Source organism: Mirounga angustirostris, unplaced genomic scaffold, assembly GCF_029215605.1.
Source record: "Mirounga angustirostris isolate CCGP_5_RB_7025 unplaced genomic scaffold, mMirAng1.0.hap1 SCAF_17, whole genome shotgun sequence".
Lineage (NCBI taxonomy): Eukaryota > Metazoa > Chordata > Mammalia > Carnivora > Phocidae > Mirounga > Mirounga angustirostris.
Window position 1 is genome coordinate 39,393,282 of NW_026991725.1, and position 24,432 is coordinate 39,417,713.

Below are 24,432 nucleotides of genomic sequence, written 5' to 3' on the forward strand. Positions count from 1 at the left end.
CCCATTTTGTCTTTTGTGACTTTGACGTTTGAAGTCCCCCCTCCCCACCGCCCCGGTCAGTTGTCTAGCAGGTAACTCCTGCTTTTCTTGGATTTGCCTCGTCCGGATCTGGGTTTGTAGCCCTTGAATTTGCCCCCTGCTGGGCCTAGATTCGAAATGTTAGTTTGCAGCGCCACCTAGTGGTCTCAGGTGAGCAGGACCCCCCCCCCCCCGTTGCTGCTGACGGACCCCATACATGTCTGTACACACAGACCCTCGCATCCCAGACGCTCAGGAGAGCTCTGAGGCATTGAAAGAAGAAAGCTGGAGGGGCGCCTGGGTGGCTCAGTCGGTTAAGCATCTACCTTTGACTCAGGTCATGATCTCGGGGTCCTGGGATCAAGCCCCGCATTGGGCTCCCTGCTCAGAGGGGAGTCTGCTTCTCCCTCTCCCTCTGACCCTCCCCCTGCTCATGCTCATTCTCTCTCTCTCTCTCAAATAAATAGGACCTTAAAAAAAAGAAAGAAAGAAGGAAACTGGAGCTGATGGAGGCACCTTATCCAAGAGGCAGGGCCTGGGGCCTGGTGGGATCCCCGGCTTCAGAGCCACAGTGTGGGGGGCAGGTCCTCTCTCCCTGGGTGGGGCCTGCCTGTATGGGACTCTCTGTATCTGCTAGAAATCCCCATCTCTGGGCCTCAGTTCAAATCTCAGCTCAGCTCTAGCACAACTATCTGTGTGAGCTTGGGCAAGTTTCTCGGCTCCTCATCTGTAAATTGGGGACGGTAACAGCTCCCCCTCACAGTGCTGTGAGGGTCAAATGAGCTAAGATTTGTAAAGTGCTTGATGCACAGGAGGTGTTATAGGAACATGAGCCATTTCGTGTCCACGTGGGATTGTCTGTGTGTGATGGTTTCTGCCGTATGCACGAGGTCGGGGTGGAGTGCTTGGTGTGATTCATTCTCCAGCCCTGGTCTGACCCTGACCCCATCCCACTCCCAGGACTACATCCCCGCAGAGGGTGAGCTGCTGTTCCAACCTGGGGAGACCTGGAAGGAGCTGCAGGTGAAGCTCCTGGAGCTGCAGGAGATAGACTCTCTCCTGCAGGGCCGCCAGACCCGCCGCTTCCACATTCAACTCACCAACCCCAAGTTCGGGGCTCGCCTCGGCCAGCCCCACTCAGCCACCGTCATCATTGGGGACCCAGGTGCGCAGAGCCGGGAGTGTGCTTAAGCAGGTGCAGAGGGAGGGCTGGGGGCCTCTCCACGGAGGCTGCCAGTCTTGGCAAGTAAAAATACAGGATGCCCAGTGAGATTTGGATTTCAGATAATCAAGGAACAAGTTTTGTGTAGGTATGCCCCATGCAACAGTTGGGATATACTTATCTTATTTGTTATTTATCTTAAACTCCAGCTTAACTAGGGGTCCTGCATTTTATGCAGCAATCCTGCTCTCAACCAGAGAGGGTGGAGTGGCAGGCCATGAACCCCACCGCTAGGCCTTAGCCCTTCAACTTCAGTCTCAGTTCCAACTAAAATGCAGGTGTTTCCCGGAGAGTCAAACAGTTCTTATGGGTCCTGAGGCTCCAGGATGGCCGTGTCTGTGAGCCCACCCCAGAGGTTTTCCCAGAAGATAGGAGAAGAGGGAAGATTCTCAGGGTAGAGGGGAGAGAAGGGGGTGTGTAGGAACAAATGTTCTCACGTGGAGTATTCCCTTGGCTGCCAAGGGAGAAAGCAGGGCAGACGAACTCCCTCCTCCTCCTCGTTCCTCCAGAGACCCTCCTGGGTCCTCCACCAGGAGGGCAGGATGCCCTCTGTGGTACCAGTCGGGGCACCAAACCCCCAGGGGCCTGGGGTGGCAGCTGTCAGCTGAGTGCTGGTGGGGAAGGGTTGGGGGGCGCCCCCTGGTGGTGAGGGTGGATTCTTGCCTCCGCCAAAGAGGGGTGGCTGAGTGGGCTGCTCCACTCGGGCTTGGCTCACTACAGACGAACTGGACCAGAACTTCACAAGCCAGACACTGTCATCGTTCCCTCACCATGGTGACCTGGGTGCCCCCCAGAACCCCAATGCCAAGGCTGCCGGGTCCCGGAAGATCCTTTTCAACTGGCTGCCCCCTCCTGGCAAGCCGACAGGGTACAGGGTAAGGTGGGAGGCAATGAGGGAGGTGGATGGGGAGGCCTGGTACCCACTGGGCATGTGGGCCACCTGAGGCCAGAGGGCCCCTGAGGGGGCGGAGAGGGCATGCTTCGGGGGCACAAGGGGGCAGGGGGAACCCCCATCTGCTTGGGGAAGAGGGAAGACCCATCCCTGAAGTTTTCAGACATTTGCCCTCCTTCCTGGAATGTGGCTCCTCCACCCACCCAGGAGACACCCCAGTTCTGTCCCAGCCCTGCTGTGTGAACCTGGCAGATCACCAACCCCTTGGCATCTCATCTGTGCAAAGGGGACGATAAGAGCAGGAGGTCCGTGGAGGGAGGAGCAGCTCTGGCCCTTGCCGCTCCCCACTGACTCTTTCCTCCCCTGGGGGCAGGTCAAGTACTGGATCCAGGGTGACTCTGAGTCCGAAGCCCACCTGCTTGACAGCAAGGTGCCCTCGGCGGAGCTCACCAACCTGTACCCCTATTGCGAGTACGAGATGAAGGTGTGCGCCTATGGGGCACAGGGCGAGGGCCCCTACAGCCCCTTGGTGTCCTGCTGTACCCAACAGGAAGGTGAGGCCTCACCACCTGTCTGTCCCCAAGCCACCCTGATGCGCAGCCCTGCCCCCCCCCGAACCCTGCCCCCCCTCTGTTGCGGCTGACAGCTTTCTCCCTGTACTGCCCCCTGCCCGTCCCTCAGTGCCCAGTGAGCCAGGGCGTCTGGCCTTCAATGTCGTCTCCTCCACGGTGACCCAGCTGAGCTGGGCTGAGCCGGCTGAGACCAACGGCGAGATCACGGCCTACGAGGTCTGCTACGGCTTGGTCAACGAGGACAACCGTAAGGACCTGGACCCCTCCCGCCCCCGGGGATGGCAGGAAGGGGAGGGGGCAAAGAGCAGGAGGGAGGTCACGTCATCCCGGTCGCTGGTCGAGCCCCACATGTCTGGTGGCATCGTCAGGTTTGTGGTCAGGTTTGGGCTGGTCGCATCCCAAGACCAAGCGCGGAAGCTCACAGGGCGGGTGGGGACGGGAGGCGTGAGATAGATGCGCACTGGGTTCACAAGCTCAAGGTGCCTTCCCGTCCAGGGAACCAGGGTGGCTCATTTTCACAGGGTTCTCGTGGGGCCAAAGGAGAGTTGCCAGATTTAGCAAATAGAAGTTGCCCTGAGTTTCAGATAAACAGGGTTTTTTTTTAGTACAGCTCATGTAGCATTTTATTTGGCAGCACTGTTCTTTCTTCCCAGTCCTGGGAGGGAGGGAAGGGTGGGCAACCCCACCAATTGCCAAGATGAGAAAAGTGAGGGAACTTGGTCCCACATCCAGCGCGTGCAGGGACCTCCTCCTTGTGCCCTCACTTCTCCTTGGTCGGTCCCAGGGACGGGGACCTCACCACTTCACACGACCTCTGGACCTTAACATGGGTCAGGCTCAGACTCCCGGAGTGGCCCAACAGGGCAGAGGACAGAGAGATTATTCTAGACATCAGGCTTGTTGCTCTTTACCAGCCAAGCAGACCACACATGACCTCAACAGCTGCATCACACCTTTGGTGCATTCTGGGTTTATAACACCTAGTCCCCCCATGACCACTGTCACAGAGGAAGTCTCCTCTGGCCCCTCCATGTATCCTGTGGAAAGTTCATTCCCAATGATTTCAGCCATGGCTCCAGCCTGCTGGGGTCTCAGCTGTGTCCTGGAATGTGCCAGATGGCCCCCTGGTCGAGGGTATCAGTACTTTGGTGGGTGCCCCTCTCCCCCTCTCCCACTAGCTGACAGGGATGTGAGGGGTGGGCCAAGAGACAGTGCCCACCTTGGCAGCTAGAGACCTCCCCCAGGCTGAGGGGCCTCCACCAGCCAATTCTTCTTAAGCACAGTTGTTTGCTGGGGGCAGACACCAAGCTTACCAGGTATCATTTTCCAGAAGCCTCCTTTGGACCTCTTTGGAGACTGGGACCTTTTCTGGCCTCCAGTCTTTTGTGCCTTCTCTGGTTTCCCAGAAGGCTTCCAACGTGGCAGGCCCCTTCTTGCTGTCCCTGGGCCTAAGCCCTGTAACTTGCCCGGAGCTACGGGGGTCACTTTCTCCTTCCTCCCAGGGCTGCGTGTCCGTGAGTGCAGGAGAGCTACTTGGCCTCCGCTCTTGGCTAACCTGACACTGTTGGTCGTCTTGCACACCCTTCACCCCGACACCCTGAGCTCTCACAAGCCTCAGCCTGCCCTGAGGTGCAGCTTCCCTGAGCCCACCCTCTGCTCCCGTCCTTGCTCATGTGACCCCGCGGCAGCTGTGGTGGGCGTTGGGCTATCTCTGCTCTCAGCGCTCGGGTGGTGGCGCCCTGGACACGGGACCATTACCAATCAGTAGAGGTGACAGTGGGGCCACCGTGAGTCTAGTCCTGGCTCGGCCGCTTAAGGATGAGCCCTTCAGAGCGTTGGTGACACTTCTTGAGACCAGCCCTGGCCAGGTTCTCAGGGCCTGGCCCGACCCAGAAGCCCCGTAGCTGCTTGCTCCCTGCCTTGTTCCCTGTGCTCTCCCTGGGAAGTGAAGAGCCCGAGAAGCAGGGCCACTACATCAGACCCGGGGCTGGGCCAGGCAGGAACCTACAATGACCCGTCTGAGGCGCTCTCCCTGCCCAGGACCCATCGGGCCCATGAAGAAGGTATTGGTGGACGCTCCCAAGAGGCGGATGCTGCTCATTGAGAACCTTCGGGAGTCCCAGCCATACCGCTACACGGTGAAGGCGCGCAATGGGGCAGGCTGGGGCCCAGAGCGGGAGGCCATCATCAACCTGGCCACCCAACCCACGCGGCCCATGTCCAGTGAGTGGGGGGGAGCACGGGAGGGGCGGGGGGGGTAGGGTAGGACAGGAAGCTGAGGCCAGGGCCCTGGCTCACCCCTCCCACTCCTGCAGTCCCTATCATCCCGGACATCCCCATTGTGGACGCCCGGTGTGGGGAAGACTACGAGAGCTTCCTCATGTACAGTGATGACGTTCTACGCTCCCCTCCTGGCAGCCAGAGGCCTAGCGTCTCTGATGACACTGGTGAGTGGGTCTGGGATCCATGTCCCCGGGAGGAGGTGGGGCTATCAAAGGTGTCCAGAGAAAGCAATGGGGCCAGTGACCACTAGGCATAGAGATCAAGACTAGCAGTCCCTCTCGGCTCCACATGGATATCTGCAGAGCCTACCATCTGACAAGCACCATACTGGCGTGGGGTACAGAGGGGACAAAGCCAACGCGGCCCATGGGCGGTCGTGTGCACAGGCAAACAGACTTGATTGGGAGCAGATGCACACAGGGCTGTGCAGGGCCACGCACACGGGACCATGTGGAAACACAGCCTTACACGCGGAAGGCTGTGCCACGGACTCAGGACATTCAGGCCACCTCCCAGGGACAAGGCTGTGTGGGAGGGGGCAGGCATGACCCCCCTGCCCTGCCCTGTCCTCTGGTCCTGCCCTCCTCCCTCCTGATTCCCCGCAGTGCGGGATAAAGGGCCCTCAGCTGAACTCCCTGGTACTCAGTTTTAGCTTTGGCTCCACTGTGGGCCATCAGATGAACTGCTCACCCTCTCTGTGCCTCAGTGTTCTGACCTGTAAAATAGGATGCCAATCACACCATGCCATGAGTCAAAATCCTCCAGGATTCCTACTCTCTTCCATCCTTGCCCTGACAGGGCTGAGCTTGGGCTTAAGGAACCCAAACCCAAGGGTCGTGGGGGGTTTGAAAGAGCAGCAGGTATGAATCAGGTGCCCAAAGTCAGCTGCTAACACTACCTGGGACGCACTCTGTGGCTTCTGGAACTGTCCCTGGGAGGCAGGCAGGGGAGAGATTACTCTGACCGGTACACAGGAAGCTGAGGCTCGGGCCAGGAGACCTCACAGCTGGAGACAGAGCCAGCGCCACCCCGGGGGTGGGGGGGCTTTCCTCCCCGGCTGCACTGCTCGCACGGAAGGGCTCCTCTTCCGCCTCGCGGGCCAAGGGTCCCGCCCGTCGCCCGCTCCGCGACCACACTTGGATTCCGGAGAGCCCGAGGACCGGCTCACGTCGCTGGCCTCCGCCCCGCCGCGCCCCCTCCCGCAGCCGCCCGCGCCCGCCGGCGGTGCAACGCGGCCCTTCGTTGTTCCCAAGGCGGCGGCTGGAAGTTCGAGCCCCTGCTGGGGGAGGAGCTGGACCTGCGGCGCATCACGTGGCGGCTGCCCCCGGAGCTCATCCCGCGCCTGTCCGCCAGCAGCGGGCGCTCCTCCGACGGCGAGCCGCCCCGCGGGCCCCCGGACGACCGCGCGGACGCGGACGCGGGCACGGGCGGGGAGGGTGGCGGCCTAGCGCGCGGCGCCACACCCAGGCCCCCCGGAGGTGACGGGCTTGCCCCGCGCGCCCCGACCCCACACCCACCTAGGCGCGCTCGCTTGCGGCCTGGGCCCGGCCCGAGCCCCCTGTGGCCAGGCTGCCCGTGAAGGCGCCCTGCCCTGCGGGGGGAGGTGCCACTGCGCGGAGGCGGACCCCCAGAGCCAAGGAACCCCCAGGGCAGGCATTCGGGCTGTCCTCGAAGCAGGACTGCCCGCAGGAGCGTGCAACTTCAGAAGTGTGTCGCGTCCGGGAGGGCAGGCCCTGGTACCCAAGGAGACCCTCAGAGGCCTGAAGGGACACAGGGCAAGCATTTGGGCTCCCCGAAGGCAGGGCTAACTGCAAGGGCGGGGAGACTCCCAGTTGGGGTCAGCAGTGCTCAGACCGTCCACACTGGCATCCTGAGGGCCAGCGGACGTGGGCTGCAGAAGCCTGTGACCCCTTGGACTCTGCCAGGAACACTGAGCTTCTGTCCCTGGTGGGCCAAGGGAGGCTGGCTTTATGCGGAGCACCCCCCACCCCCCGGCCCCCTCAGAAGATAGGTAATCCTAGGAATTCCCAGGGCCACAGGCTGCCCCATGGGGCTCTGGGTCCAGTAGAGGTCTGTCCCAGTGACCCTGTTCTCCTCCTGCAGAGCACCTGGTGAACGGGAGGATGGACTTTGCCTTCCCGGGCAGTGCCAACTCCCTGCCCAGGGTGACTGTGGCCAACGCCGCCTACGGCACCCACCTGAGCCCACAACTGTCCCACCGGGTGCTGAGTACGTCCTCCACCCTCACACGGGACTACCACTCGCTGACCCGCACAGAACACTCAGTCTCTGCCACGCTGCCCAGAGACTACCCCACCATCACCTCTGTCTCCTCCCACAGTGAGTGTCCACAGTCAACCCTTCTTCTCTTCCAGCCCCAGGAGGTTTGGGGTACTGGCCCGGCCCTGCCCTGCTGCCCATCCTCCAACACACACACCTGCTGCGCGCTCACTCTCGTTTTGTCCTGCCGTAGGCCTCCCTCCCATCTGGGAAGAGGGGAGGAGCAGGCTCCCGCTGTCCTGGGCCCTGGGGCCCCTGAGTCGGGCTCAGATGAAGGGGTTCCCTCCCTCTGGGGACTCCCGAGACACTATAATCCTGGCTGGGCAGCCAGCAGCGCCCTTTCGGGGCCCAGGTAGTAGAGGGGTGGCCATCCTGTGTCTGCACAGCTGTCCTGCTCCATCTGTCACCCATCTGCTCATTGCAGCCACTGCCCAGACCAGCACCTTACCCTCCATCCCATCCCCATCAGTGCTGACGCCTAACACAGGCTCTGTCCTTTCCAGGGGTGCTGGGCTGGGGCAGGAGAGGCTCCAGGCCAGTGGGGGAGGGGTGGGGGGGCCGGCAAGCCCACACCCACTCTGAGATGTGCGGGAGGTGCTGGGTGGCCTGGACAGGGTGTTGCAGGGTGAGCGAGCTGCCGGGCCAGCAGTCAGCGGAAAGGAGACAGCTGAGGGGGATCAGGGGATAGAGGCAGGACTCCTGCCCAGAGTCCCCGGACACAAACTGCCTGCGGCTTCCCGCCTTCAGACTCCCGCTTGGCTGCCGGTGTGCCCAACACGCCCACCCGCCTGGTCTTCTCAGCGCTGGGACCCACGTCTCTGAAAGTGAGCTGGCAGGAGCCGTGGTGTGAGCAGGCGCTGCAGGGCTACAGCGTGGAGTACCAGCTGCTGAACGGCGGTGAGGCCCAGCTGCTGCTGGCGGGCTGTGGGGCGGACGCCTGCCAGGCTCGGCCCTGTGATGGGACCCACAGGATCACCCAGCTGGACAGGAATCCAGCCAAGTCCCTTGAACACTAATGGTCCCCACCAGACTTTCTCTCACTTCCATGCTCCTCCCTGCCCTTCACTGCCCCCTCTCTCCTCATCTGTCTCCCTGGGCCTCTCTCCAGGTCATTGCCTCTGCTAGGTTTTGCCCGAGGCTTCACTGGCTTAGGGACCTAGGGCCTCTGCTGGCCTGGGAGATGGCTTTGTGGGAGCTGGGAAGTGGTGCTTCCCTGGGAAGACAAACTCAGAGCAGCATGACTTGGGCCCATAAACAGCCAGAACATAGGTGGGATTTTAGGCTGCACTCATCCCTTGCATAGTGTACAGCCTAAACAACCAACCATGCCATTCCAGGCTGATCCCACCTGCCACCAAACCACAGCTAATCCTGGGTGAGTGATGACCAGGTCTTGGTGGCAGCCTAGGGTAGGCACGGGAGTAACACCGCTCCCCTGTCTCCCACCCCACCCCCAGAGGAGCTGTATCGGCTCAACATCCCCAACCCCAGCCAGACTTCAGTGGTGGTGGAAGACCTTCTGCCCAACCATTCCTATGTGTTCCGTGTGCGGGCCCAGAGCCAGGAAGGCTGGGGCCCAGAGCGCGAGGGCATCATCACCATTGAGTCGCAGGTGCACCCCCAGAGTCCGCTCTGCCCCCTGCCAGGTGAGCTGCCTCCCCACCCCATGGCTGCCCCCATGATGTCCCCTAGTCACCCACACACTGACACCCTTGCTCTGCTGCCTCCAGGCTCCACCTTCACCTTGAGCACACCCAGCGCCCCGGGCCCGCTGGTGTTTACCGCCCTGAGCCCAGACTCGCTGCAGTTGAGCTGGGAGCGGCCACGCAGGCCCGAGGGGAACATCCTTGGCTACCTGGTGACCTGTGAGCTGGCCCATGGAGGAGGTGCTGCCTGCCCCCAGGTCAGGGGTGGCCAGGGAAGGGGTGGAGAGGGAGCCACAGAGGCTAAAGGCATCTTCCCTGTCCAGAGCCAGCCACCACGTTCCTGGTGGATGGTGACGGTCCTGAGAGCCGCCTGACCGTGCCAGGCCTCAGTGAGAACGTGCCCTACAAGTTCAAGGTGCAGGCCAAGACCACTGAAGGTTATGGGCCAGAGCGTGAAGGCATCATCACCATCGAGTCCCAGGATGGAGGTTGGGATCCTCACCCCTTCGTAACCCCTACCCTTTCTCTGGCCACCTCTTCTCTCGCCATCATCTCTGACTGGCCCATCTGCCCGTGCCAGGCCCTTTCCCACAACTCGGCAGCCATCCTGGGCTCTTACAGCACTCACTGCCAGGCGAATACAGCAGCGTCACCACCACCCACACCAGCACCACCGAGCCCTTCCTCCTGGGTGAGCTGCTGGGCAGGGGCTTTCCGGGGGGAACACAGAGCTCTCAGAGCAGGAAAGCCAGGGCCCCAGGCAGAGTCCTTCAGTGCTTCTTCCCCTGCAGATGGACTGACCCTGGGGTCCCAACACCTGGAAGCAAGTGGCTCCCTCACCCGCCACATGACCCAGGAGTTTGTGAGCCGGACGCTGACCACCAGTGGAACCCTCAGTACCCAGGTGGACCAACAGTTCTTCCAGACCTGAGCCCCCCACCCTTACCCAACAGTGTGCTGGAACCTGGGCCCCCACCCTGCCTCCTCTCCCTGGCTGTGGCTCAGCTACTCCATCCTTGGACCCCTCGCAGCCCGGCACACGCGCATCCTCATCACAGGGCCAGTACGTCTGGCTACAGAGCAGAGGGAAGGTGTCCTCTGGGAGGAATGAAGGGAGCAGAGGTCCCAGAAGGCCCTTCTGGCTGCAAGTCCCCTACCCCAGGCCCAAGCCCATCTGTGTGTAACCAAAGAGCTGGGAGAGCATGACAAGGGCCCAGCTTTGTTCTACACTTAATAGATTTTGCTACTGCTCGGCTCTGCCCCATCCGTTCTTCCAGGGAGTGCCCGCACAGAGCAGGGGGGCGGTTCTGACACAGCCCCTCGGATCCCCAAGCACACACCCACCTCTAGAGGCAGGCAGGCGGGTCACCATGGTGGGAGGCACAAGTTTATTGAGCAGCCAGATGCAGAGGGCAGCGCCAGAGGCCTGGAGCTTCGTGACGTGCTGCCCAGCAGGCCCCCTGCCCCCGGGGTGCCATCCCCGGGCGGTGCCTCAGCAGCTCAGCACCTTGGCACCATCGGCCGCCCGAGAGAGGTAGAAAGTGGCAGTACCGCCGTATTGCTCCTGTGGGAGAGGCAGGTGCGGTCAGAGTGCGGCAGGGCCTTGGGGACCCATTTCTCCATCCCTCCTACCCCCGGGCGCTGGTGCCCACCCACCTGTATGTGCTGCATGGCTTGGGAGGTGGAGGAGGCCTCCAGCAGGGTCACAGTGCAGCCGCCAAAGCCACCACCGGTCATGCGGCTGCCGTAAACCCCAGGTGCAGACAGCGCGGCCTCCACGAGCTGGTCCAGCTCCGGACAGCTCACCTCGTAGTCATCCCTGCAGAGGGGACAGAGGCGAGGGCGGGCCTAGCACGGGCCCCACCCTGCCCCGGGCTCAGCCTCTGCCCCCGGCGGTCCTCACCTGAGCGAGTGGTGACTCTCCACCATGAGGCGGCCGAAGGCTCGGTAGTCTCCGCGGCTCAGGGCTGCTGCTGCCTGGGCCGTGCGCCGGATCTCACCCACGACATGCCGCGCACGCCGGAAGCCCTCCTTGCTCACCAGGTCTCTGCCAGCTGGGGAGGGAAAGGGGTCAGCGGGCCCGCCACCCACCACCTCTGGGCCCTGCCAATGTGGGGATGGGGGAGCCAAGGCGGTGGCCTGGGGGTGGGAGGCTGGGGGGCGGTTCTGACAAAGCTGTACGTAGAACCTTGTGTTGGTGACTAAGGTTCGGAGCCTCCCCCCAACTATAAAATGGGATGCTCGTGTCACTCGGGGCGCAGTAAGCATTGAGAGAACGCATGGAGAGCTCCCATCCCAGCAGGGTGCCTGGTGCACAGTGGGTGCTCACTGAACAGCAGGGTAAGCCCCAGACCCTTGTTGCTTCCAAGGTGAGGGGGAACACAGGGGAACACAGTAGCACAAGAGGGAGACATCCTCCTGCTGCTCTTTATGCTGGAGCATCAACTGGGGAGGCTGGGGCTCTAGAGTTGGGGTACAGCCCAGGCAAAGATCAAGAGGCAGGGCACGCCAGGATCAGGCCCTCCCGCTGGCTAACGCTGAGGTGGGGAGGGCAAGCTGAGTAGGTCGTGGCCGCCCTGATTGCCAGGGGGTTTGCTACTTGATTCTGGATGCCACAGAGGTTTGGGAGCAGGGAAGGGCTGACAAAAGCGACTGCCTTGGTCAGAGGGTCCGAGCTGGGAGAAGCAGGCACCAGGAGCCAGACAGCAGCTGCTAAACGCTCAGAAAGCAACAAGGGGCCTGATGTGGGGGGAGGAAGGGGAGATAAGAGTGGGAGGGGGGACAGTGGGAGGGAGGACACAGAGGTGACCGAGGTCTCACACAGGAGTGACAAGGATAAGAAATAACAGGCAAGGGGAAGTCAGCAGGGGAAGCCTATAAGGGGGGAAGGACGAGGAGTTATGCTGGGAATCAGGTGGGGGCTCTGGGGCAGCAGGTGGAAATGTGGGGAGGCTCCAGCCAGGGGAGCAAGGGGCTGCAGGCTCCAATCAGAGTCCTAAGTGGAACGAACAGTGGTGGCTGGTGCTGTAGGTTGAGGACAAAGCCTGGGGCGGGCACATGCAGAGAAACAGGGCTGTGAGCAAGCAGGTCTAGTGCCTGCTAAGGGGAGGGGGGGGGAAGCCCCTGGGAGAGCTGCTGTTTTGGGGGGGGTGACTGAGAGGATTGAGAAGTGAACATAGATGACAAAATGGGGGTCATAAGCATTAGGCCTTCCCCCAACACTGACACAGGAAAGAGATTCAATTTTAGAAGGGAAGAGAACTGGCCAAGTTTCCAAGCAGAAGGGGAGGAGCCAGGCAGAGGACAGAAAGAAGGCAGAGTAGGGCTCCTGGCACAGGACTCTGAAGGCAGAGGGGAGCACTGGGGTCCCCAGGGAGGGGAGACCCCCGAGGAGTGGTGGGGAAGGCATGCAGTGGAGAGGAGGGACGGCCAAAGTGTTCCAGTGTGAAAACCTCCGCCAAGGTCACCTGCACGGAGCAGGCGGGGCAGGTCTGAACAGGACAGTTCACCAAGGAGAAGCACAAGGCAGTCCCACAGGGCTGGCCATCGTCCCTGCAACGGGCACTAGCACACTGCCAGGGAGGGCCCAACTCCCAGGGCCAGCAGCCTGGCTGGGGACAGGCTAGGGGGCTAAGCTGCCTGGCCCGAGGCTCAGCACTGCCACGTACTATGGGGCCCTCATCCAAAACACGGGGAATAACAATGATATCGGCTTCACAGGGTGTGGCAGAACCAGGGGATATTCATCTGACCTTCAAACTATCAAATATACTATCCTCCTGGCCACGTGTGTCAGGAACCTTTTAGATACATGCACTTTCGACTCTGCAATCCTACTCCTCGGAATCTAATCCTAAGAAAATAACAAGAGAATGCAGATAAACTCATGTATGAAAACAATCATCACAGTGTCACATGTGATTATCAGTAAATGATTAAGTTACGGGACACCTGCATGCTGGAGTCTGTAGCTTTTACAGGCCCCCTTGATGACATGCTGGCACAGTAAAGGGTTCTCAGATAACGTTAGAAAAAGAGAAACAGGGGCGCCTGGGTGGTTCAGTCGGTTAAGCGTCTGCCTTCCGCTCAGATCATGATCCCAGGGTCCGGGATTGAGGCCCACATCGGGCTCCCCGCTCGGCGGAGAGTTTGCTTCTCCCTCTTCTTCTGCACCTCCCCCTGCTCATGCTCTCTCTCTCTATCTCTCTGTCTCAAATAAACTAAAAAAAAAATCTTTAAAGAAAAAAACAATATTAAGGGGCACCTGGGAGGCTCAATTGGTTAAGCATCTGACTCTTGATTTCAGCTCAGGTCTTGATCTCAGAGTTATGAGTTCAAGCCCCACGCTGGGCTCCACGCTGGGTGTAGAGCCTACTTAAAAAAAAAAAAAAAAGGAAAAGAAAAAAAGGAAAAACAATATAAGATCTCGAGTAGCCCTGCTGAGGTAGGAGCCCTAGGTGTGCTGTGTTAGGGGCAGTGGGCAGAGCACAGGCGAGGCCCCTGGGGATGAGGGGGTGTACGGCAGGGTCAAAGCCACACGGAGGGCCCCGCAGCCCCGCAGGGTGCCCAGCCAGCTCTCACCCTCCAACTCCTCCAGCTGCACCTCCCGAAGGCTCTCCTTGCCCAGCGCCCGGGCCACTGCCTCACATTCGCGCCGCCGCAGAGGGTACTCGCTGGAGCCCAGCGAGTGGCGGACATTGGAGTTGGTGATGAGCACGGCCAGCTTAGGTTCTGACAGCGGCACCAGGCTTGTCTCCAGGGACCTGGCATGGAGTTGCAATGAGGAGATGACAAGCCCAAGTGTCCGCGTGCCACACCAGCCAGTGGGCATGCTCCACCCAGAAGCTCCTGATGATGAGGGGAGCCCCTGACCTGCAGTCAATGAGCAGCGCGTGGCCTTTCTGCCCCAGCAGTACGATGAGCTGGTCCATGATGCCACAGGGCACCCCTGCGAAGCTGTGCTCGGCCCGCTGACACACCTGAGCCCGGGCAGCTATGGACCCCGAGTCTGTGGCAGGGGAGACTCGGTGGGGGAGGTGGGGAGGCTGGGGCCCGGGGGGGGGGGGGTGCGCGTGGGGTGGGGGCGGGTGGGAGCCGTGGTAGTTCCAGTGACACTCCAGGGAGATTCCCCACCCTCCTCCCGAAGCCACAGTAGAGGAAGGAAGAAGCTCTGACCACAAGGACACCTCAGGGAAGGAGGGCTGGATCAGGGGCCGGGGTCTAGGAAGTACCTGGGCAGAGCTGCTGCAGGAAGGTGTACGTGGCCACTTCCAGGGACGCAGAGCTGGACAGCCCACCCCCCAGGGGCACTGAGCTGACCACCACTGCACTGAAGCCAGGGAGGGGTGCAGCTGGAAAGAATGGGTGGTGGTGAGATGGGCCATATGAGAGGATGGGCCCGAGGAGGGCCTGTATTTTGGTATGAAGGGAGGCAACTGCCTGATAGCTGCTTCCAGGGATGAGTCTCAATTGTCAGAGGCCACCTTGGCCCCAGCACCCTCCATCCTCCTACCCTGAGATTCCTAGGACACAGTCTTCCTAGCTCTCCTCCTGGTTTAGGGCTCTGGAGGCCAATGGGCTAGGGGTTTGAATCCTGGCTCCTCCCATCATATAATGGGCAGCTCAGGGCAAGTTCTGGAACCTCTCAGGGCATCAGTCTCATCATCTGTACAATGGGGATACTCTCCCCCTGCTAGATACCCCGTGGTGCTTAGATGAGCTAATGAGCTTTGTAGCTGACAGGTGGTGCTCCTAGCCCGGTGTGAACTTGACCCTGGCCTCGGTCCCATACCTGGGTAGTGCTGAATCACTCCCTTGACATAGTTGGCCCAGTGGGGGGTCCCGGGCTCCAGGGACCGCTGGGCTGTGGGCAGCGGAAACTGCAGCCGCCGGGGTTCATCAGCATCCTCAGAGGTGGTGAGGAGGGAGACAAGGCCATCTGCCCGGGGGCTGCCCACCAGCACGGTCACAAGCTCCAGCGCCTGGCAGAGGAGACAGGGAGCGTGTACAGCTTCTGCCTGCTGACCAGTGGATGGGGCCCCGCCCACACTAAAGTTCTGAAGAATGAAAGGTTTCAGATTCCCTTTGAGACTCAACAAGAAAGGAATAGGGGACGTCTTGGGGAAGAATCTAAGTGCTGAGTTGGCCCTGGGGGCTTGGGTCCTGCCCCTGGGTCTTCAGGGGCACGGCCAGTGCGGCAGAAGTGTGGACCTGGACTCTTGCCTGAACATGGGCTCCCAGTTGTGGGGCAAGGGGAAGGAGAGCTCGAAAGGAAAAGAGAGTCGGAGGAGCTCCAACTGATGCCTTCCCATTCTGGAGTGGTCTCAGGTGTGCAGTACCCACTCAGTTGCCAAGCTGCACCAGGTGGAAAGGGCCCCAGATCTAATCGCAGCCCCACCAAGAACCAGCTCTGTGACCTTGAGCAAGTCACTAGCCCTCGCTGGGCCTCAGTTTCCTCCTCTGTAAACTGAACCGCCTGGGCCGGGAGGTCTAGGGCTAGTTCCCCCAGGTCTGCGGGGTTGGGGGTCCCGGAAGACGGAGCCCGAAGCGCCCCCTTCCGCCTGCGGTTGGGGCCCCACAAGTTGAGGAGACTCCCAGGTTGATGGCGAGGATCGGCAGTCTGCAGAGGGCGGGCTCGAGCGAAGAGGCGTCGGCACACCCCCTCCTAGCCTACTTCCTCACGGATCCCCCGCTTCCTCCCTTCCAACGTGGGAAATACCCCATCCCCGGGTCTCTCCCACGTGCTCGTCCCCCAGACTCGCGGGAGGATGGCTAAAGTTCGGTGTGGCCGCCCAACATCCTGCAGGGACTAGGCAGGCACCTCCCCGCGCCCCTCAGGCCTGCCCTTCCTCGGGGGAGGCTCGGGGCTCCCCTCCCGGCCCCTCACCATGGGCAGCACCAGGCCCTGGTTGTAGTCCGTGTGCTCCCCGATCAGGTTGACCCGGCCCGGCGCCGACACCGCCAGCTCGGGCTCGGCCCCGAACTCCTCCCGGAAAGCTCTGCGGGCCTCGGCCAGCAGCTCCGCAGCCTGGGGCTGTCTCGCAGCGGCCATGACGCTTGCCCTGCAGCGCGGCCCGGTCGGCGCGGGATGCTCGGGGCGGGGCCGCGCGGGGGCGGTGCACATTCCTGTACGCGCCGCCCGCCCCCGCCCCGGGCCTCCTCCCGCCCGCGCCGAGCCAGGCCCGCCCCGCCCCGCCCCCGGCCCCAGCCACCTGCTGAGCACGCTCCGCCGCGTACGCCCACCCCCGACGCCCCCACCGCGGGCGGGCGGCGGACTTTGGGGAAGAGCGGCCGGTGCCCCCTCGAGGGGTACTGGCTGGACTGGAAGCTCTGGGTTGCCCTTCCCTGACCCCGGCGCCCCTTTCTGTGCTACTCACACCGGCCCGGCCAGCCAGCCACAGCCTGAGCAGCGGAGCCCGCATCCAGCGGACCTGGATTTCCCAAAGGGCTCTCCTAGGTCCTAGAGTCCTGCCGCTGGGAGGTCCTCAGACCCCGATTATGAGTCTCTGAGAGGGGCCTAGCACGCAGTGCAAATTGAGATAAGGAAAGCCAATTTGGTGGTGACCAGGGAGTCGCTTTCTTACAGGCCCCTTTTCTAGACTGGTCCCGCCGGCATAGCTGTTAGCAATGGAAGACTGAAGGAGAGTGGCAGTAGATGGCCTCTCCTGGAAGGACCAGTGGCAGCAGCCCCCCTAGGGTGGGACTGTTGGCCTCAGCAGGTGCTTCCTCAGCCTTGAGCCTTGGATGCAGAGTCTGACATTCACCACCTCCTCTTTCACCAGCCTGCATCCTGAACCTTTAAGCTGGCCCCAACTCCTGCTTGGACACCTGTCCACGGTTGCACCTGCATGAAACTGTGGAGCAGAAATGCTGAAATGTAAGCAGCCTGTTTGGGACTAGGGTGGGGGCTTTGGGGAGTATCGTGGCTCGGGGTAGAGCTTGGGGTCTCTCGGGGGTTTGCCGAAATGCAGCTCTGATATTCTTATATGGTGATGAGCAGCGAGTAATGTATAGAATTGTTGAATCATTATATCGTATGCCTGAAACTCACATAACACTATGTTATTTACACTTCAGTTTTAAAAAATGCAGCTCTGAAAACTTCTAGAAATAAACATGGGGGTAAATCTTTGTGACCTTGGCTTAGGCAGTGGCTTTTTTTTTTTTTTTTTAAAGATTTTATTTATTTGACAGAGAGAGAGAGATCACAAGTAGGCAGACAGGCAGGCAGAGGGAGAGGGAGAAGCAGGCTCCCTGCTGAGCACAGAGCCCAATGTGGGGCTCGATCCCAGGACCCTGGGATCATGACCTGAGCCGAAGGCAGATGCTTAACCATCTGAGCCACCCAGGTGTCCCAGGCAGTGGCTTTTTAGATACGACACCAAAAGCACAAGAGACAAAAGGAAAATAGATAAGTTGTACTTCATCAAAATTAAATACTTTTGTGCCTCAGAGGACACCATCAAGAAAGTGAAAGGACAATCCACAGAATGGGAGAAAATATTTGCAAACCATATATTTAAGGGCCTTGTATCAAGAATACATAAAGAACTCTTACAACTCAAGAAAAGACAGATAATTTAAAATGGGCAAAAAACTTGAACAGACATTTTTCCCAAGAAGATATACAAATGGCCAATAAGCACATGAGAAGGTGCTCAACATCACTGGTCATTAGGGAAATGCAAAGCAAATGCACAATGAGAGATACCACTTCATATCCAGTAGGATGGCTAAAATAAAAACACAGTAACAAGTGTTGGTGAGGATGTGGACACAGTAACAAGTGTTGGTGAGGATGTGGAGAAATCAGAACCCTCGTGCATTGTGGTGGGAATGTAAAACAGTTAAGCATCTTCACCAAATACTAACCATAGAGTTTCCATATAGCCCAGCAATTTCACTCCTAAGTATATACGGAACAGAATTGAAAACATATGTCCACACAAAACTGGTACATTAATATTCACGGCAGCACTATCTGCATTAACCAAAAGGTGGTAATAAACCTGGGGCACCTGGCTGGCTCAGCCAGTGGAGCATGCAACTCTTGATCTCAGGGTCATGAGTTCAGGCCTCACGTTGGGTGCAGAGATTACTAAAAACAATAAATAAACTTAAAAAAAAAAAAAAAGGTGGTAACAACCCAAAGAGGTAAATGGATCAATCAAGAGAATGTGGCATGTCCATACAATGATTTTTACTCAGGCATAAAAAGAGTGAAGGCTGATCCATGGTACAACATTGTTGAGCCTTGAAATCATGGTAAACAAAGGAAGCTAGTCACAAAAGACCTCAAACTGTACAATTCTATCTATACGAAATGTTCAGAGTAGGCGAGTATCTTCAGAGACAGAAAGGAGATTAGTGGTTGCTTAGGGCTGAGAGAAATGGAGGGGATAAAGGGTGATAGCTGAGGGTACTGAGTTCTCTTTGTGACGAGGAAAATGCTGTAAAATTGCCTGTGGTGATGGTTGTACATGTCTGTGAATATACCAAAACCGCTGAATTTTATAATTTGAATGGGTGAATTGTATGGTATGTGTGGTATATCTCAAAACTATTTTTAAAAACTTTGGGAGGGGCACCTGGGTGGCTCAATCAGTTAAGTGCCTGACTCTTGATTGTGGCTCAGGTCATGATCTCAGGGTTGTGGGATCGAGCCCTGAGTCAGGCTCTGCACTTCACAGGGAGTCTGCTTGAAATTCTCTCCCTCTCCCTCTGCCCCTCTCCTGCTCCCACATGCGCTCTCTCTCTCTCTCTCTCTCTGTCTAAAATAAACAAATCTTGGGGCGCCTGGGTGGCTCAATCGGTTAAGCAGCTGCCTTCGGCTCAGGTCGTGATCCCAGGGTCCTGGGATCGAGTCCTGTGTCGGGCTCCCTGCTCAGCGGAGAGCCTGCTTCTCCCTCTCCCTCTGTCTGCCGCTCCACCTACTTGTGCTCTCTATCTTTGTTAAATAAATAAAAAGCTTATAAATAAATAAATAAATAAAATCTTGGGGTGCCTGGATGGCTCAGTCATTAAGTGTCTGCCTTCTGCTCAGGTCATGATCTCAGGGTCCTGGGATGGAGCCCCACATCGGGCTCCCTGCTCAGCGGGAAGCCTGCTTCTCCCTCTCCCGCTCCCCCTGCTTCTGTTTCCTCTCTCACAGTGTCTCTCTCTGTCAAATAAATAAAATCTTTAAAAAATAAAATAAAATAAAATAAAATAAAAAACAAATCTTAAAAAAAAAACTGAGAAAATGATTCCAAATTTCATCTGATGGCCTGCTCCTTTTGAGCACTCCTCAGTAAAGCGTTTTTTGGCATAGGCAAAACAAAACAAAACAAAACAATGAGTGGCCCTTGGGGCTGGTTAAAATGGGATTAAACTCACAAACCATGCCTTCCAATGGGCACCACTCTTGGAGAAGTGTGGCATGAAGCAACCCCTTCTCTGTGAATCCTTTACCTACCTGAGCTTTGATGTCTAACAGTCCTGAGCCCATATCTCTGCCAAAATCTCTATCTGTGTGATCTGAGATCTGTGTGATTTCAGGCAGATGACGGGACCTCTCGGAGCCTCAGTCTCTCATCTGTAAAATGGGGCAAGTGATTCCTGTTATAAAAGAACTGAACGAGCTAATCTTCACATAGGGCCCAGCCCAGCACCTGGCACTTAGTAAGCACAGAATAAATGTTTGCTATTATTATCAGTCATCCACTAATTGAACAGATATCATTGGACTCTCCTGTGCAATTGGCCAGATAAAAGATAAAAGGCTCTCTGGCTCTAGGTAAGAGGAAGACACAATCTGGCCCCCTCTGGCTATGTGCTCTGCTGGAGGAGGAAAGAGCTATCTGAGTAAGAAGAGAGGGGAGGAATCCTAATCCCTGCGAGGCCTATATCCTTTTTATTTCCATTGTTTCAGTTCGGCTGAAAACACATCCATTTGCCCCATGTTCATCCTTTGTATTGTTTTGGTTGTTCTTGGAGAACCTGGCTTTGACCGAGGGGCAGTGCTCCTGTTTGCTCACCGATGAACTCTGAAACATTGATTTTATTTGGAAGACGTGTTTACTCTCAGTTTTTAAATCCCATCTAGCATGTTACATGAAATCTGTTGAGAAGGAAGTCTACCTCTGACTTTTGACCCTCCCTCCCATTTTCATGGCCAGATGTGACAGAACTGGGGTGGGGGGGAGGTGGCACCTTATGGGGACACCCATTAAGGGCTGGGAACCCTGCCACACTCTGGCTCCTCTGTTGCAATCACAGCCTGGTTCCCTGAGGGGACTTGGGTCCATGTCTCCCACGCTAATATCTATAGACATTGTCTCTGAAAATGTTTGCTCTCCGCAGATGGCCCACCCTGTCACTCATTCTGGGAGCTTCTTTGTGGTTGTTCCCCGATAGGGGAGGGTTGACCTATCTCCTGATTTGGACGCCCTTTGCCCTTCTGTAATATTAATATAACAGCTTCTGTAATATCGATGATACGAATAGCGAGCTCATAGTCAGCCCTGGTGCCAGGGCCGATACTCAGCCTATACTGCGGTGCTGGTGGTTTACTACCAGGCTGTGCTCTGATTGGTCAGTGCCCTTGACTTCTTCTTTTTTTTTTTTTTTAAGATTTTATTTATTTATTCATGAGAGACAGAGAGAGAGAGAGAGGCAGAGGGAGAAGCAGGCTCCCAAGGAGCAGGGAGCCCGATGTGGGACTCGATCCCAGGACCCCGGGATCATGACCTGAGCCAAAGGCAGACGCTTAACCATCTGAGCCACCCAGGCGCCCCAGTGCCCTTGACTTCTGTTGTCAAATATTTTTAGTCATCATGCTGTGCACAGATTATTTCATTAAATCCTTGCAAGCCTATTAGGTAATAACTGTTTTTATTCCCGTTTTACAGATAGGGAAGCACAGATGGGTAAAGGAACTCATCCAAATGGGAGAGCTGGGCCTTGAACCTGAGCCTAGCTGCCCCTGAGCCTGTCCTCTCAGCCACCACCCTGTCCCCCGGAGCATCCTGACCAGCTGCAGCTTCTGCACACTAAGGTGTGAAGACATACAGTTCAGACTGAGATAAGGGATTGAGGAGGGGGGCACGGGCAGCTGCTCTCTCAGGCCATGGCAGCCCCGGTTTCTACAGGGAACACTCCCGATTCGGAAGCCAGGCCAGGAACCAAAGCTCTTGGGAATTGGGCTGATTCTTTGCCACCCATGCCAGGAGCAGATCCAGCCAGCTGTGCTGTGAGGCTGCCAGGGCCATCCGGGTCGGTCAGCAAACATGTCCGGAGCCTCTGCTGGGTGCCGGGCATGACTCCAAAAGCAGGCAAGACTCAGGCCTTGCCTTCAGAGCATCAGGAGCTTCTTGCCCTCCTGCTAAGAGGGGCCAGCTTCAGGCCTTGTCTTTTTTTTTTTTTTTTTTTTTTTTTAATTTGACAGAGAGAGCACAAACTGGGGGAGCGGCAGGCAGAGGGAGAAGCAGACTCCCTGCTGAGCAGGGAGCCTGATGTGGAACTCGATCCCAGGACCCTGAGGTCACGACCTGAGCCGAAGGCAGACGCTTAACCGATTGACCACCCAGGAGTCCCCAGGCTTTGTCTTTATTTGGTGCCCCCACCATGTCCTTGAAGTTCCCGCCCTCTAGGCTGATGACCACTGTGCTGATGGTCAGGGAGAAATCCAGACTCACAAGATGCAGGGGACAGCTTAGGGCCACAACCATCTCTTCTTGCACCTTGTGCTGGGCACTGCAGCTGGTCCGGGCCTCCAGGCCATAGGCTGTGGGCATGAAGACTGAGACTGCCCAAAGGCACGGTGCCAGGGAGGGAGAGGGCTGCAGGCTGTAGCAAGACCCTCAGGCCCATGATGCCTGGGCCTTGGACCCAAATCCATCCTGTCCCCTCTGCTGATGCTCTTGGCTCAGTACCAGGCAGTGAGAAGCTTATGGGGAAAGGTCCTGAGGCCCAGTATGTCCAACAGAGAGGTTAGGAGGGGAGTGGGGCTAATGGAGCCCGGGTATCACCTCCATGGGGACGTGCATGGTCCCTCACAGACCCCTCAGCAAAGGCCACCTAAAGCCCCCCAAGCTTGCAGCCCACCAGCCTCCCTTCCCAGAGCCCTTCTTGTCAGTATTGCTGGTGTCGAGATGGGCTTCTCCTTTTCTGCCCACCCTCCATTCCACTGTGTGCATTCCAGAACTGCAGCTTTCTGAAAGAGAGCTGGCAGCTGCTGGAGCTAAGACCCCAGACCCTAGCACCCTTTCCAAGTCATGTGTGACCTTATAGCCCCTTCAGGGACCATAGCCTCACCAAAGCCCCCTCCCCTTGTTTCCCTGGTAGAGGGGGTGACTGCAGAACACTTAGCTTCCTCCATGGGGAAGGGCGATGGTGGAGGAGGGTGTGGAGGAAGAGGGTCCTCTGCTCAGGGCAGAAGGTTAAGAAATGCTGCTCCTGGGTGTGTCTGGCCAACGGTCCTGGCCCCTGGCACACACTGGGCATGATGCTCAGGCAAGGACACCAGAACAGGCACACCGCATCACAGAGAAGTCCCATGATGCTGCTTGGAACAATGGTGGTGTCTGGGCGGGATCCCTCACTGTCAGGGGCTGCTGGGCAGTTAGCAGAGCCACGGAGAACAGGCACCCCCAGGAGGGAGGGAGGACATCAGGCTCTGGCCGCACCTCACAGCACAGCCCCCTATGTATAAACTCAAAGCTGTCCCAGCTGCACCCAGCTCGACCTACAGCCTTGCTCATTCCCCACACGTGTTGACAAAGGGGTCAGGGAGCCAAAAGGCCAGCCATCTGGCCCAAGAGGGCACTTTCAACCTTCTCCTTGGGGGTGGTGTAAGATTTGGGTTAGCAACCTGGCCAGGGGCTTGGCTCTTCCTTCCTTCCCCTAGCCTTGCCCTCAGGAAGGCAGCTGGAAGGTCAGCTGTTTGTGCTGAAGTTCCTGGCCAAAAGCCAGGCCCAGCTGGATGGACACCCCTGAGGAATGTCCACAGGGGCAGGTGGGACCACCATCGGGCTGAGGGAAGGAAGAGACTGTGGGGCCCAGACAAGCCACAGCCAGCTCAGCTGTGTTCTTCTAGCAGTGCCTGGGTCAGGACTGAGGGACATGGGCTGTGATCGCCTCAGTGAGATGACTCTGAAGTGCTCCCAACAAGAGGGATGAGGAGGTAGGGGTGGGGACCGGATGTGCAGGGTGGGGACTCAAAGCTCTTATGCCCAGTGGACCACAGCCCCACCAGGGAGACAACAGCTGCAGATGGGTGTGGTGCACACTGCACCTCGCCCTTCCCCGTGGCAGGCTAGGTTGGCCGTAGGCCTGAGGCTGATGTCTGGCCCTCAGCTGTTGCTCCCAAACACAGGCCGGCCCCATCCTGCAGTCACTGCAGGGCAAGCCTGAGTTTCCTGCCAACCCCATGGCAGACAGCTAGCTGGACTGTGTCTGCCCTCTACTACCCTACCTGAATGTGATCCAGAGGGGCCTGCTTTCCAACTGCTGCACAGACCCCGGCCCCAATGCCCACCAGGCCACAGGCAGTGCTTGCAAGGACCCAGGTAGGGGGAGCTCCAGGGAAGACCGCTGTTGGGAGACAGCTGAGGAATGACTGGAAATGAGTGGGAAAGACTAATTTCCAGTCCAGCCAGTGGGCTCAGAGCTTGCTTCCCTACACTTGGAGACATCACTCTGGCTGGCAGCAGAGGCCCCTAGGGGGCTGGAGGCCTGGTAAGGGGCGTGGGGTGGCCCTTGCTGGCCTCTCCCAGAACTGCTCTCCTTCCTTCGGGCGGTGCGATGGAGAGGAGTTAACTTTTGTGCATGCGCTGATCGATCTCTGGAAGTAAGCCGGGTTTGAAGTGCTTGCCCCTCTAGTTTTCTTTACCACCTTGAATTTTGTAAATAGGATGTAACTTGTGTGTTGTCTAAATCATCTAGTCTACATACTGACCAGCTTAGGGATGAAGCAGGGCTATTTTACGGACCCAGCAGCATGGGCCCACAGGTCCACAATTACAAAGTGTTACTGCCTAACAGGGGAGGGGGGGGTGAAAGGGGAAACAGGACAAACAAGTGTGGAGGGAGAGCAATGGGGGTCACCCTCATGAAGGTGGACCTGGCTTGTGACCAGCAATTTCACAACTTGGCCCTTCAGCTACCTTAAGGGCACAGGCTAAGGGCTTCAGGATGAGGGCAATCAGTGGCTTGGTTCAGAAATCTTCTGGTAGCCGGACAGTCAGGATACTGGCACTTCCAGCCCTCAACAAAACTGGTCTGGCTGAAACCAAGTCCGCTGACAGTCAAGAAACGCACTATTAATACACAGGTTCAACAGGCATCACCGGGCTCTGTCCTAAGCAAATTGTGACACGTATCACCTTCCAGAATAGGGGGTCTGCCTGTCATTACTGAATGCACTCCCCCCCCCACCCCCAGCAGGAGTCAGAAGGCAACTTTCCAGGTATTTCCCCACAGGAAAATTTGTGAAAGAAATAGATGTTATCAATTCAAATGAAGACCACTAACAAGATGGAA

The 24,432-nt window shown here is 58.0% G+C and overlaps 2 protein-coding genes across 7 annotated transcripts in view; one reads left to right on the forward strand and one right to left on the reverse strand.

Moving 5' to 3' along the window:
* Positions 1-10,166, forward strand: part of ITGB4 (integrin subunit beta 4) — a 32,865-nt gene extending 22,699 nt beyond the window's left edge. For 3 of the 6 annotated variants that reach the window (XM_045888452.3, XM_054510697.2, XM_064583557.1), the window contains 15 exons: positions 979-1,183; positions 1,961-2,115; positions 2,506-2,686; positions 2,814-2,951; positions 4,745-4,927; positions 5,020-5,151; positions 6,241-6,465; positions 7,091-7,327; positions 7,461-7,619; positions 8,015-8,164; positions 8,725-8,913; positions 8,998-9,153; positions 9,237-9,401; positions 9,494-9,604; positions 9,705-10,166. In XM_045888452.3, the coding sequence (XP_045744408.2) occupies positions 979-1,183; positions 1,961-2,115; positions 2,506-2,686; positions 2,814-2,951; positions 4,745-4,927; positions 5,020-5,151; positions 6,241-6,465; positions 7,091-7,327; positions 7,461-7,619; positions 8,015-8,164; positions 8,725-8,913; positions 8,998-9,153; positions 9,237-9,401; positions 9,494-9,604; positions 9,705-9,844 (2,526 nt within the window). In that variant the 3' untranslated portion in view covers positions 9,845-10,166. The remainder of the gene's footprint in view (positions 1-978; positions 1,184-1,960; positions 2,116-2,505; positions 2,687-2,813; positions 2,952-4,744; positions 4,928-5,019; positions 5,152-6,240; positions 6,466-7,090; positions 7,328-7,460; positions 7,620-8,014; positions 8,165-8,724; positions 8,914-8,997; positions 9,154-9,236; positions 9,402-9,493; positions 9,605-9,704) is intronic. The other 3 variants (XM_045888453.3, XM_045888454.3, XM_045888455.3) reach the window with 3 other exon arrangements.
* Positions 10,167-10,284: 118 nt separating this feature from the next.
* GALK1 (galactokinase 1) lies at positions 10,285-16,010 on the reverse strand. The gene is made up of 8 exons (XM_045888456.3): positions 15,800-16,010; positions 14,705-14,894; positions 14,145-14,264; positions 13,786-13,921; positions 13,495-13,676; positions 10,817-10,967; positions 10,570-10,732; positions 10,285-10,477 (listed from the first exon to the last, which is right to left on the reverse strand). The coding sequence occupies exons 1-8, from the start codon at positions 15,962-15,964 to the stop codon at positions 10,406-10,408; spliced, it is 1,179 nt and encodes a 392-aa protein (XP_045744412.1). The 5' UTR covers positions 15,965-16,010; the 3' UTR covers positions 10,285-10,405.
* Between the last annotated feature and the right edge of the window lie 8,422 nt (positions 16,011-24,432).

Excerpts from the sequence above, each read along its gene's own strand:
- GALK1 (XM_045888456.3), bottom strand. The coding sequence starts at position 15,964 with ATGGCCGCTGCGAGACAGCCCCAGGCTGCGGAGCTGCTGGCCGAGGCC. Across the intron at positions 14,895-15,799 it reads AGGGCCTGGTGCTGCCCATG|GCGCTGGAGCTTGTGACCGT; the intron begins GTGAGGGGCCGG and ends CTCCTCTGCCAG. Across the intron at positions 10,968-13,494 it reads GCAGCTGGAGGAGTTGGAGG|CTGGCAGAGACCTGGTGAGC; the intron begins GTGAGAGCTGGC and ends TTCCCTCCCCAG.